The 14,862-nt window shown below is 41.2% G+C and overlaps 1 protein-coding gene across 1 annotated transcript in view; it reads right to left on the bottom strand.

Annotated features, from left to right (window-relative positions):
• Positions 1 to 14,862, bottom strand: part of GRID1 (glutamate ionotropic receptor delta type subunit 1) — a gene marked incomplete at its 5' end in the record, with an annotated part of 552,836 nt that overhangs the window by 107,687 nt on the left and 430,287 nt on the right. The window contains one exon of the mRNA XM_082002351.1: positions 4,339 to 4,512. Within this exon, the coding sequence (XP_081858477.1) occupies positions 4,339 to 4,512 (174 nt within the window). The remainder of the gene's footprint in view (positions 1 to 4,338; positions 4,513 to 14,862) is intronic.

The following is a 14,862-nucleotide window of genomic DNA, read 5'->3' on the forward strand; positions in this document are numbered from 1 at the left end:
GCTAATGCACCTTGTAGAAAACACATGCCATCAGGCCTCAGGAAGAGATTATGTTGTGCAATGGGCACTAAAGTCAGTTCAAGGATACTTTTCACTCATGTGGTACTCAGAAACAGTTTCAACGTGCCTGAACATCTGGCCAAAAGTCCAAATTAAACTTTGCTAAAAATATATGCAAATACAGGTTTGTAATGAAAGCCGAAGAAAAATGTGGCTCATCAATCCTTTATGGGAGAAAGTGAATGCTTTAATAGGGCTTAATCAATATTTACTGCCTCCAGTAGCACTTAAGAGCTGTGTAGTAACAGTCATGGAAATAGGTCAAATAAGAGTAAGGCTATGTAGTTGGACAAAACTGCAGGATCAGGCCCTTAAGCTCAGGAAGCCAAACATCTCCAAAAATTAGCTCCACTTACAGTGGTTAAATTGCAGTCACTCCTGAAGAGAAGTCAGTTCCTAAATACAAATGCAGCTCTGTAGGAGCAACTGCTAAGAGATGCCTACAAAGATACCTGATGGTCAAGTCTTTGAAGAATGAAATTTTTACATGGGAAGAAGAGTAGCTGCTCCAGTGAATACCCTCCTACACTTCTCAACATCTCCTCTTCAAATGCGTAAAAGCAATGTCTAGAAGAGTTCTTCAGTAGAGAGGTTGGACTCTGAATCCTGCAAGGAATAACCTCATTAATTTAGTTTGCTGGGGTTTTCTTTTTGCTTTTTTAATCTTACTGTATATTTTGGACCATGCTAAATTATTTCAGCTACACTGTGTCCTTGTAATATGTTTTAATATAAATAAAATCTCACATAGATTAAACTTACTAACTATATAAATGGTAAATATGGGAAGGAACAAACTACTGGGAATTGCATTTCTAAAGAGAAATTTTTCTTCAAAAACAGAAACAAAAAAATTTGACTTTGAGTTTATGAGCACATCATGAATAACCTGATGAAAGAAAAAAGATCTTCATAAAAAAAGTCAAGTTTTTAGGCTTCAAAACTAATATTTGAAGGGGAAGATTTTGGAAAGGATTAGGTTATGCATTAAAATTTCTTCAAAATGACTCTGTAAAACTATGTCTGAAATAATCTAAACAGTTTAATAGCGGTAATCCCACTAAACACCATTCAAATGCCATGCAGGGATACATACTAGGTCTACCTAGGACTAACTAGATTTAACTATAAATCCTGAAGTGCTTCAGTATTCTCTCTCCAGATAAGGCAATACTGAAAAAGCTGATGGCCCAAACCACAGGATACTCATTGCCAGTGGAAGACAGGAAGTTTTAAACTGTCTCTTTTCCACTTACAAAAAAGTAAGAGAGATAGATACAGAAAATTGTATATGAAGAATAAGAAAGAGATAAATGTAGTCCTCAAGTAAAATAAAATGACCAAGACAGGAAACTTTATAAAGCTTCTTCTCCAGTTGAAGCAGAAACCCAGCTGGGTATATTATATGTGCAAGAAATAAGGGCATGAGCAAAATTTTGACAAGTGGGTTGATGGAATAAGATTGGATTTCCACAAAGCATTCAGAACAGATGAGTTTTTGGATGAGTTTGCAGAACAGCCTGATCTTTAAAAGCCTTGTCAGAATGCCAAACTGGGACGATCAACCCACTGAAAAACAACTTTCCACGATATGGTACTAAAGACACTGAGAACAAAATCGTTCCAAAAAGATTTTCATTAATTTAGCCAGAATAAAGTTAATAATCCATGACGCAAATGTTTCTTTCTTTACTAGCTTGTTAAAAACATTAAATTAGTCCCTATAAAAATCTTACAGCTAGAGGCTGACAGAGATTAGCTTATCCTTCTTCAAAGTCATTAAATAAATAATTAACCAACAATAGCCGATAAGTTACCTTGACAACAAAGAATTATTAATATGAGATTGCCCAAGGGAGAATGAGCCACGGATTTCCAAACTGTGGTGTTAATCAAACTACTTCAAAGCAACGCCAAGGACTTGGAGCTGGCAGGCGGTCACTGCCTCTGGTGGATTCATGCAGCCTGACATGGAGCTGGGAGCTACTGCAGCCTCTGGCAATAGGGCTAATTTAGTGATGTACTTCTGTACAGCAAAAGGTCAAAACTATTTTTTCAGCAAGAAAAAGGAAACATAAGATTGGAAGTACCTGAATTGCAGGACCATTAATAACGTCAGTCATACTTGGAAATTAATATGAGCTGTATGCCCATAAGGTGTTACATAAGGTGTTTTGGCAAAGCCTATGAAAAAAATGCAGCTGCGGAACGCTTCAGATATAACTGCACGTGCTAAAAGCATATATTCAATCTGTAGAAACTTAAAGATCACACAAGATATACTGGCGGCAGCTAATTTGAGAGATCTCGCATGCCCTTCACCTTTCATGATACTTCATTCCGGTGTGGCTGGACATGAGTGTTATGGAATCAACTTCCAAAAGGCAAACTTCATACCTCTGCACTTCTTTGTATCTCTTGTTTCTATATTTGTAGAGAATGGCAAAGTATAACATTACAGTTCCATTCTCTTAAAGACAGCTTCTAAGGTGTGTAATAATTCTGCAAGAGAGAAACTGAGAATGTTTTGCTTCTCAAAACCCACATTTGACAATCAGCAGGAAGAGGGTCCTTCCTAAAGGGTCCTTGTCAGTGAAATTCAGTAATAGGGCATGAAGCTGTTCATGCTAGAAAACCAGTTACTGTTTTAGCAAAGAAGAACTTGCTCAGAGACATTCGTCAGAGACCTTCAGATGAGTCTCTGTGTTAGATTATGCATAAACCAGCATAGCAGTACTCAAAATCCTGCGGTAATGAGAGATTGTTCCACAATGAGTGATTTGTTGGTGCAGGACAGATAACTTTTTCAACATACTGGAAATTGCTTTGATCCTCTGAAATGAGTGGCCTTTGTTCTCATTACAGCATACCTCAGAGTTACTAACAGAGATCAAAAGCGTCTTTTCTAAGCCAAGATAGGCATAGACTTTCCCCTGTGCAAAAAGAACAGACCAGCACTCTGAACTACAGTGCATGTGATTGGCATTTCCCAAACTTTGCAACCGCTATGACAGAACCTGATTCAGCAGAGGTTCTATTCAAGGAGGAAACATCCATATCCCTCCTTCAGAGGTTTTCAGTCTCTGCAGTTACAACTTTTTAGTGGGGCACAAATAAGTAAAACAAATATCCCCATCCATGTTCCTTGGAAAATCCTGACCTAACCAATTCTCTTCCTGAGAATTTCCCTACCTCTCCTGGTTTCCCATAAGCCTCACGCCTTGCTCTTCAGAAGCTCTTCCAAGCCAGCACATGAGTTCCCTCTGGAAGGACCCCTCACCCTACACCACCTTCATGACCAGGCTGAAGCAGCTCAGACTGCCAACAGCCCCCTCCCCACAACTTAACCAAGCCACACTCTAACACACAATACCCACACTTGCCAATTCACAGGCTCAACCACTGTGTCCTCACTCAATCCATCTCAGATTAAGACTAAATTTGCAATAAAAAGGTTCTAATCAAATTTATATTCTCAGCCTCACGAAAGTTTTCAGTTTTATCCAACAGCTTCAACAGTAATATGAATGAGATTCTTAACTGTGTCTAAACTAAACATGAAACACAGTAAGTCCCATTGAGAGTCCAAGACTCGTTTCCAAATTATTGTACTATCCTTGGAAATAGCACATAAAACTATATTTAAATTACTTCAAGAAAAATTATGGTATCTGGGATAAATTGCCAAGAAATCTTGAGCTGTTGCTTACACCAAAGTCAAATCTGTTACCAAAGTCTGGAACTTGAACTACTAGTGCGTATTTCACATGCTCAGACAATTATCAGCTGTTAGAGACTTCTGAGATTATTGAAATGGGACAGATTGAATACATCAGCTGGATTCAGTCCATTTAACTCAATATGAAATGCTCCACAGCCCAATGCCTATCAGAGTTCTGTTATCCTCCCAGATTAACTCTTTCACAACAGATGTCTAATAGGCATAAATAAGCAAGCAGTAGCACCACAAGACTATGACAGCACAACTTTTTTTTTTTTTTTTCCAAATAGAAAAAGATTCTTAAGAGAACGAGATATGCAAAATCAGCTCTGAGTTAGTGCTGTCACTTGCTGGTACTTTATGGTCATAACATCACATCTAAAGCACTCAGTTCTAGGAATGAAATAAATAATTAAGTCGGGAAAAGTTGACCAAAGGTTACATGCTCAGATTTATCTGTACTCATTTTATTCTTCCTCTGAGGTAATACAGTCACAGGAAACTATCTGATTGTCAAATTCCTAAGGTGGACTTTTCTGTTGGACACAGCTACTGACCTGCAACATCTGAAGATAGCCTTCTTGTGGATCGCACAGCAGTGATGATATTCGGTGATTGTTCCTCATGCATCTCTGATTGTTGTCCCTTGAGAGAGGGAAAATTTGCCGGATAACTGTCATCCTCCCCAGAGCACTATGTACCAACTCTAATATTTCATTATCAGTGATTTCCTGTGAATGGAGACACAGTCTTTTAAAAACATATATTTGTCCAGAGATTTTATATATCCCTTTCATTACTGGATAAGTGTTTTTAAAAAGACAATAGAATAAAAAATTTACAGACACGCATGCTTAGTCTAGGCCAAACGGTCTTATTTTCTGTTTAATAATAACAATGGTATTTTTTTTTTACACATCATCTGACACAAAACAGCTTAACACATTACCATCTATCTTCGCAATACTAACATAATGCAGAGGTAGTTCCTCATAGAAAAGCACCAACATGGTCTCAATAGGTTTCTAAGTAAAAAACATGAGCCTTCAAACCAAATTTATATAGAAAGAGTTTTAGTTTAACAGAATAGAACCTCACTACATCCTCAGCACAAAACAACAAATGGAAAATGGAACCACCTTTAGGAAATATGGCCCTTATACCTAAGAACAGCATTACAAGAAAGTACTTTTCCATAAGAACAGCAGATAATTTCTGGAGACTAATCCTGATGATGACTCAAGGGAATCTTTTGAGATTATCTATATCAGGAAATAAAAAATACGAGAAACTTCAAGGGAGAGAGTGACACATTTAGAAATGCAAGTTTCTGCACATAGAACAATCTGGGATAAGATATAAGACTATCTCAAGAAGAAGCTCTTCTTTCCAGGTTTCACACACTTCCCATGTCCCAGCCTCCTAATCCATCCTGGGACAGAGCCTGCATCTACCGCCCTTATATTGCAACTGAAGCCAGCTCAACTAAATGCTTTACATCTTTTGTATTTAAAAAAAGCCACAAAACAAACCCCTCTTTTTTTACCCCAGGATATACACTTTGACAATCACGGGCTTAGCTGATCCTGAAATCATAACAGCAGTACAGCTCGTGATGGTTATTTCCTGCCAGGAGGAAATATTATTTCCTTTCCTGTGATGAAGGACAAGCAGTGGCATCACTGACTGCATTCGTTGCCCCAGGCGCCTCCTCCACAGGGAGCAGTTTTACATCCCAGCTCCTTATGACTACCACCAGTAGCATCTGCAAGTCACATCAGCCGATCTGTAGCACACCGTTGACTGCACCAGCTGCACAGCTGGGCCAACCCACTGGCAGCCTGCAGAGGGCTGCTCACAGCCCCTTGCAGGTTAGGGAGCTACAAATAATTCACACTGCTGTATTTAGTCGGTCAACAGGGCCCACAGCTTGTGATGTGTCATCAGCAGAAGTGAACCTGGCCCCCGGTACTTTTAACATTCAAGAAGAGAAGTATTTTGTTTTCTTGCCATTTTCTCTGTCAAGCTGTGAGCGAAATGACCATGGGGTTATTATAATTACTTGTTATGGTTGACTAGTACTGTAGCTCTGGCTCAATTTAGTTCTTCTTTGCCGATTTCCCATCATTTTTTAGGAACATGAATTTTTAACTTTGCAGAAGGTGAAATTCATTGCATTAGCAACAGACCAACTGGTGTGGCGTGAAAACAGAAACACAGAAAATAAATATATTCTTATAGAAGCCAAAGATTTTGAGCCTTATTAGAAAATGCTGGGCAGCACCTGTAGCCTTGCAGGGAGACACCAAAGGAGACCCATAAACTCTACAGATCCCTCCAGACTGCTGCCTTGGATTTCATTTTGGTGGGGCTCAGTGGTGTTAAAGCCACACAGCATGTGTTTTGAGAGACACACACTTTTTTGGGATAGCTTTAACTCATAGCCCCCTAGGCTGCTTCCCTTGGCAGGCAAACTCAGATTGAGTGGCTGGACACAGAAAGAAAAAGATCACGAATCATTCAAACCTTCATTTCACCTCACATCACACACATTTTGTATCCTTCCAAAGTGATACAAAGCCTTTCAAAGACATCTTATAACCTGTGTCAAAATGCTTGACCTGAGACATGTAAGCCTAGGCATAGCAGACCCAGAACTGCTTCCCCCATGGCATTTCCAGAAGTAAGGTAGTAGAGGAGATCAATTATGTTAGACACATTAACCCAGGTTCTTCCCACTTAAATATAGGCACCAAGTAACTCCTGAACATAAAAGCCTCGTTACTGTACAGCCAAAGAAGAAAAATGCCTCTGGAGAAAAATTCAGAACCTAAATTGGGTTAAATCTGGCTCTGAAAGTGCCACCTTTTCCTGTGTAGACAGATGACAGTAACTAAATCTTTCAATGCCTCAGTTCAGTACATAATGCCAAGGGGAACAAAGCTCGTGTATTTTTTTCAGATGATGGACGCTCGTACCAGCAAATGACCCATTCCTCTAAGAAACTGGGTTCCTTTTAGAAATGTAAAAGCATAGAAAAAGAAGTTGTTATGGGAAGAGCTGGGAATAAAAGGTCTATGTCTGCATTTTTGAGCCCGTGCTCTAAAAGCTAAAGGTAACTATGGGCCTTTTCATTCCAGTTCACAGGGCAGTACAGCCACAGGCAGCATCGCAGGGCATCTCCGGCAGGTCCAAGAGCAGGAAAGCATGGCTGAGTGCCTGAACCGCAGAGGAGAGCAGGTCACCACCATCCTGCACCAGAGCAGCCCAGCTGCAGCTTCCCTGGCCAGGGGACTGTACTGCTTCCTCTTGACTGGCACAGGCAGGCCCTGCAGACTTGTTTCCAGAAAGCTCCCGGTCCTGGCTTAGCAGCACGTGAAACCTTAAATGTCACATGCAAAAAGGTCACCTGTGTTCTGACTGTGATAAACACGGGGAGGGGGGACGGACAGAAAAAAACCCCCAAGCCAAAAAAGACAAAACAAGTATATCTGATGTTAGCTCTTACGTTTATACCCACCAGAATAACACTATATATCAAAGAAATAATTCTAAGCCTTGGAGTCACAGGCGAAAAAAGATTTCACACTGATCATAGAACCACAGAATTATTAGGGTTGGAAAAGACCTTAAAGATCATCAAGTCCAACCATCAACCCAACACCACCATGCCCCCTAAACCATGCCCCGAAGTGCCACGTCTACACGTTTTTTGAATACTCCCAGTGATAGTGACTCCACCACCTCCCTGGGCAGCCTGTTCCAATGTTTGATCACCCTCTCGGTGAAGAAATTTTTCCTAAAATTTCCTAAATTTTTTCCTGGTCTAAACCTCCCCTGACACAAACTTGAGGCCATTGCCTCTCGTCCTATCACTAGTTACTTGGGAGAAGAGACCAACATCCACCTCAGCACAACCCCCTTTCAGGTAGTTGTAGAGAGCGATAAGGTCTCTCCGAGGCCTCCTCTTCTCCAGACTGAACAACCCCAGTTCCCTCAGACACTCCTCATAAGACTTGTGCTCCAGACCCCTCACCAGCTTCGTTGCCCTTCTCTGGACACGTTCCAGCACCTCAGTGTCCTTCTTGTAGTGAGGGGCCCAAAACTGAACACAGTATTTGAGGCGTGGCTTCACCAGTAGCGAGTACAGAGGCACAATCACTTCCCTATTCGAATCTAGTTTAAAGCCCTCACGATGAGGCCTGCCAACTTATAAGCAAGAATCCTTTTCCCCCTTGGAGGCAGTTGAACTCCAGCCGCTGTCAGCAGGCCCGATGCCATGCAAACATCCCCATGGTCAAAAACCCCAAAGTTCTGCCAATGGCACCAGCCTCTGAGCCACATGTTAACCAGGTGTGTTTTCCTGTTCCTTTCTGTGTTCTTCCCTGCCACTGAAGGGATTGATGAAAACACTACCTGTGCTCCCGTTCCACCAACCAGTTGCCCCAGTGCTCTGAAGTCCCTTTTAACCACTTTTAGACTTCTTAGTACAACCGCATCGCTGCCAACCTGCATGACCAACAGTGGGTAGTAATCAGTGGGCTGACTCAGACCAGGGACTGTCCTGGTGACATCCCTCACTCGGCCCCCGGGGAGGCAACACACTTCCCTGGGAGTTGGGTCTGGTCGGCATATTGGGCCCTCTGTACCCCTCAGAGGGGAGTCACCTATGACAATTACCCTCCTTTTTCTCTTAACAGAGGAAGTCTTGATGTGTGGGGCTGGCTGACTCACTCTAGGCAAACCCCTGCATGGACTTTCATCAAGGTCCTCATGTGCCTGGCCCTCGAGTTCCAGAGCCCCACGTCTGTTGGGTAAGGGCAGCTGGGACGGTGAGGGAGGACGGGAGGGGATTCGCCTGCCGCCCCGAGCAGGGACCTGTTTCCCTTCTCCCTCGGCTCTTAGGCCCTCTCCTTCTGCCCGGCAGCAACAGGGCTGGGGATCCCCGGCTGCTTGTGGAGCCCCCACCTGCTGCCGCTGCCTCAGGGACGGCCGGGTGTGGCTCCACCGACCCATCTTCCCCTCACACTCCCCGATGCTCCTCAGCCTCTCCACTCCCTGCCAGCTCTGCCCCCAGGCTGAGCAGGTCACTCACCTGCCCGCACCGCACACGGGCATTGTCTCCGTTGGCCTCCGGCACGAGTGACAGGCCCAGGCACTCCCTGACGCCGGACACCCGCATGCTTGAGCGGGAGCTCGGCCTGGGTCGCCACATTCCTTGTGGCCACAGCCTTCAGCTGAGTGGAGACCATGGCCGCAACGGCCACTCCTCGAGAGAGCCTCTAGTGCCGGGGGAAGGGGGGGCGCCGCGCCCCACCTGCGCGCCTTCCCTGCACGCGCCGCCTGCGCCAACTGCTGCGCCACGCGCTGCTGACACGCTCCCGGCCGCTCGCGTGCCCGGTGGCTGCTCCTGTACGTGAGGGGCTTTGGCCGCCGCCGCTCTTGTCCCGCCCGCGCTGCGCCCGAGCTGCTGCCGCCCGCCAGGAGCTCGCGCTGCCAGCCCGGGCGGGGGTGGGGGGAGCTGCGGCCCTCTCTCTGCCCTCTCTCAACTAAGCAAAAAAATTAATTTCATCCTAGAGGTTTGGTTTGTTGTGGGTGTGTCCGCCTCCCCCCCCAAATGTATCCGAAATTTCCAATCTTGTTCTTGGACCATTACGCAGCACGGCAGAACGCAGCAGTTACCGCGCATACCCTGCATGAACGCTGTGTTCCAAGGAGAGCTTATCAGCCGGTGTGGCCAGGCAAGCGCTCCTTGCAAAACCCTGTATCACGTGCCCACTTTTTGGTATTCACGATCCCATGATGTTGCTACTTGAAAATGGGGTAAACCTTTACTTAAAATAGATGGTGGCTTCTGCCCGTTTCAGGGACAGGCTTTAAGGGAGGCTGAAGGGCCTCACCATTGCTTGGCACCTTCGCTGGCAGTTTGCTCTCAGGCCACAAAATCCTGAATTTCTTGAATGCAGATGGAGGGAGAGCACTTTACCCAAAGAGAAAAGATGTCCTTTTATCTAAGTGCTCTTATCCTGGAGTTTTCCTTTACTGAGGGAAAGAATTTGGCTATTCCCAATATTTCAGGGAGCACGTAAGTATTTTGGTAGGCAGACAAAAGCCTAAGACTATTTGCCCAGGTTTGTAGTAGTTCTCGCCACCTGACTCGGCACTGAAAGGGTAATTCCTTCAAACACTGTACTTTCTGTTCATGTGGCATATTAATGGCAAAGTTTCCTCTTCAAGAATCTGTGGCATTCATTTGTCTATTTATTTGCACACAAATATTGGTCATTTGGGGAATTAATTTATCTGTTTGTTTATCTGCACAAAAAGAACTTCAGTTAGTTTGTAATACCTAGCCATATTGCTCAAGGGAATATTTAAATCTGCTCTAGTTGTGCTCAACTATCATAACACAAATTGCAAAATGAGACAATTATGTTTCACATTACAATCTCTATTTTCCTAGAGGTAATGACAGAAAATTATAAATTTTAATGACATTAATAATTTAAAGAACCAAAAGAGATTTTCAGAAAGCACATCCCTGAGAAAACTGGAGGATTAAACTGAATGGCAATGAGGACAAGGATGCTCATGGAGACAAGCTACAGATTTATGTGGAATTTTTGCAATAGGATCGATGCTGTTTCTTGGGTTATTCTAATTCCCCTCCATGCACTATGTACATCTGTGAAGACACTTGCTCACTTGTTGAAAATCCAGAAAACATCCTTCAGTTAGCTGTCTTTTAAGATGTTCACGACAGTTTACCCTCTAGATAGATTTATTCAACTGTAACATTATGTTGGCTTCTCTGTATCCCACATGAGCAAACACACACACACACACACAAAGATTAGTCCTTTAAGGTAAGGGCACAATCCATTTTTCGTAGCACAGAAAACATTCTAATACAAGTCTGCATGACCATCTGTCCAACTCCCATCCTCATTGTCCTCCCACACATCCAACACTACCTCACTTTGTTTCCTCTTACCTGATGCTCCTAAAAATCTCTACAGGGATATACTTATAATTTAATTGAATTAGCTCTATTTCTAGATATAAGGTCTCTGCACTATACAGTAAAAGATCCTCTGATTTAACGAAATACTATTCTATACTAAAAAGTAATTATCTCAGGGGAAAAAACCAAACACGCCGCGCGCCCCTCCCCCCCCCCAAAAAAAGCACACAAAATTGTAGTTATCAAAAGCTGGACAAAAAAACACCCTACACCACTGATTTTAATACGGATTTCACTGATAAAACAACTAAGACTGCTTCTGTGTAATTCAACAGCATTAGAATAAGGTCAATTCTGAACCCTACAAATTTCTTTGAGCAGGTACACATGCAGTACGGTTTCACGTATGTGTATAGCTTTCAAGCACATATGAGAGAATTATACTTTTTTGTGAAAATAAATAAATAAAAAAAAAATCTGCAGTGTCAAAGGTAGCAGCCAAAAGGAGAGAAGCAAGACTTCTTTGGGCAAGTAGTAAATATAGAGTACCTGGAATAAAATTGGAATAAATTGTAATTGCAAATTGTTAAGTTTTGCATTAAAACGTGTCATTTGCTAAATCTTAAGACATTTTTCACAGTGTGTTCCTTGTATTTCTATTCACTTTTTAAACTTTTTTTAGTCTGTGCATTTTTGTATCATTTGAAAAGATCTTAGAATGCTTGCTCTACTTGCATTTGTAAACTATCATTAAAAAGTCTGTTTCTTCTTCCAAAAAAAATAAGGGACAGCGAAGTGTAGAAGATTTATTCACTTCATGTTATCAAACACAAGCATCATTACACAGACTGATGCTTTAGGGAAAAAAAAAAATCTTTTGGCACTTCCATATGTAGAGAAAGACTGAGCAGAATTCCATTCTATCACACAGTCCTGGTTCTACCCAAGTAAAAATGAAGCCATAACAATTCGCACGGCCTCATGGGTCTAACTGTTGATCACCCAAAGTGCATATAACATAGAAATCTCTAGAAAAAAAGAAGATTTTCCAAACAAAAGTGAAGAACAAACACTGTATTCATAAGGGATCTTTCTTCTGAAGTCATAAGTTTCCCCAAGATTACTCTGTAAGCCCTGCACTAGGAAAACACTGTTCATCATGCATTATCTAACACCTACCTACATGCCACCCTTGGGGAAAAAAGTAGTTTGCCGAGATAGACTTTATCTGATAATTACTGTTCTATTTTCTGCTCATTTTTCTCAACCTTTGAAAAATATTTTACAGAGGAAATTAAGAAAGAAGTGCCCAGATGACAGTTGAGAAGCCATCTGATTCTCAAATCAAGAGGGTGAGAAACTACAGATATACTGGGCATGTCTAACATGGTGAAAGGAAAGAAAACAACTACTTGGCAGAAGCAATGGAACTGCAGGGTAGAAATGCAAAATAGGAAATACATCACACCAGGAGAGAGATGATGGACTTTCTTGTCCCTCATATAATAAACTGCCTCCTATAGACAATGAAACAGTGGTGAAGAGAGACCTATGAAAACAGCAGAAGCAAGAGAATGGAGCTAGAGTCCAGAAAAGGATTAGCAGAAATGTGGTTTGAGTGGATGCTCCTGAAAGGGGAAAAGAAAAAGTATCAATCATCTTTTTCTGCACCTTGTTCTAACGGATCACCTAGGTTGAGTTTGGGAAAGTTTTCTTAATCACCTGAATATCTAGAAATTTGTCTGGCCACACCACCAGCACCGTTTGGAAAATGTCACCTGTCTAAAAAGGAAGAATAAGATCGACGGCTGTCTTAAAATTTTTGACTCGCATTCAAGTGATGTGGATATCATCTCAACATGGCCGAGTTCCCCAAGTCCTTTAGCACTCTAACTTTCTGTTTAAGGCTTCTTGCCACTGATGAAACATGTACTTTTGCTATATTTCCAAATCTTCCTTGCAGAAATTACAAAACCTTCTCCTCAAATATGAGGGCTTCTTCTGACAAGTATCACCATAGTCGTGAAGAACTGAACCAAATACTTCACAGTTGCAAGTACTATAGTAATTGCTTACTGTCTTCAACTTTTTCCAAACCAGGATCTTTCCTGTGGATTGAAAAGAGAAAATATCCAAAAACATCCTTTTCTGGATGTTAGAGTTTAGTTTTATTTTTGACTTAAAGCTTAGAAGAATTTGAGCTGTCTTCTAACTACTGAATACTTTGCTTTCCTATGGATTTGGAATCTGTATAATACTCTATTTCTACAGCTTTTTGCTATTATTTTGGATTTCTTATTGAAAACAGATTTTCACCAATAACAAACTGGTCCCTGACTTTTTAATGTATTTATGGTTAGCACTGTACATCAGGAGCAAAATAAAGTTATTAATGATTTTTTAAAAGCCCTGGTTATTAAGCTCAGGTTAGTACAAGAAGATTAGATGGCTTACTACATTCTATCAATAAAAAAGCATCTTTGATTTTGCCAGAGGCATTACAACTACAACTCACCTTTCTGCTATTCACCCTGCAGTATTGCAGCATAGGTTGTTTGGTTGATTTTTTTGTTTGTTCGTTTTTAAATAGGACAAATAATAGCACAAGGTTTTCTTAGTGATAAAGAAATGAGCCCCTATTCAACATTAGAGTCAAGCTACTCTGCATAGCATTAAACTATATGTTGAATTGTGCAATACAGAAGTACAAGCAGCCACTGTGCAGTCCCCGTGAACACACACACAAACATTGGGAACCGTGCTACTGCATCTACCAGAACAATCAAGAGTATGACTCCTCCTTCCTTTACAAAGCTTAATTCTGGAAACTTTACACTAATTCACAGGAAAATAAAATGGAAGAATGCATGACTCTTGTTTTGCAAAATACTAAAGTTTTGCTTTATTAGAAAGAACTCCTCCCTTCTTTCAGTGTCGTGCCGTGACAAAAACCCACATGGATTGGTACTTGACTCAGGAGGAGGATTTTCTTCCACCCACAGTACATTCCTTTCCCACAGAGTACCTGATCATTTAAACAGTAAGGAACTAATTTAAGGAAATTAAACTAGTTATCCCCACTATTAAACTAGTTATCCCCACTATTCCCACGGTTCCAGTTTGAGAATTTAGGAGTGAATATTGTTTGAAATTCAGCATTTGTTATTCTATATGGTACAGAGTATTGTAACTCTCAGACTAAAAAATCAGGGTAATAAGTTATTTTGTGTTAATAATAAATACCCCTTTGTATCTGATCTGATGAGGGTTAATCTGAATCAATGAGAATCAATTCAATGGAAAAGCAGCAAATGAAAACTGTAGTCAAGTAGAAGCTCTAACCTTTAGTTTTCAGACTTATTTTTACACCTTATAATTAAATCTATTTTTAAAGCACTGAAAGTGTCAGTAATTCATTACTAGGCATCTTTCTATAAAAACTACATACAATTACAATATAGTCCTCCATTTCAAGATATCAAGAAATATGATGCTAGGTCAAATCACCGGGACTACCCCAAGGGTGGATTTGGCTGACAGAATCTAATCAAACGCAATCACTCTAGCTTGCTCAGTAGTAGACAGAGAAGGATGGAGTTCCACGCTGATTGGAAATCAAATATGAGTCACAGTTCCCATAAATTTAATGTTTGTCAGCAAAAGTATTGAATAAATGATTCAATCCAGTCATATATGCAGTGACTATTTGTATAAACTGTCACTGCCATACCCATATTGAAAAAACATATATGGAAAGACCGAGAAAAGAAGGTGCACATCAGAAAATATTCAGTGGTGTTCATAATACAGTTGCACTTGTCTTTCCAAACTGAGATGTGAAAATACTTAGCAGACTTACATAATGTGAGTAGGATGCTGAGCAAGAAAGAATAAAAAAAACCAATAGCAGAACCAGTGAAGGCAGAGAGATGATGAGATCGAAGAAAGTAACCAAGGAAGTTGTTCCTATTCGTTATCATATTTAGATCATAAACCATTTCCCAATACTCAATCTAATTTTTACTGCAGAAGATTAAATTGAATTTCCTTTATGTTTCCAGAGTGAACATGTGACCATAATCTTCTTTTAATTATATTCTTCTACTGCGATACCCTT

Source organism: Phaethon aethereus, assembly GCF_964289735.1.
Source record: "Phaethon aethereus genome assembly, chromosome: 7".
Taxonomy (NCBI): domain Eukaryota; kingdom Metazoa; phylum Chordata; class Aves; order Phaethontiformes; family Phaethontidae; genus Phaethon; species Phaethon aethereus.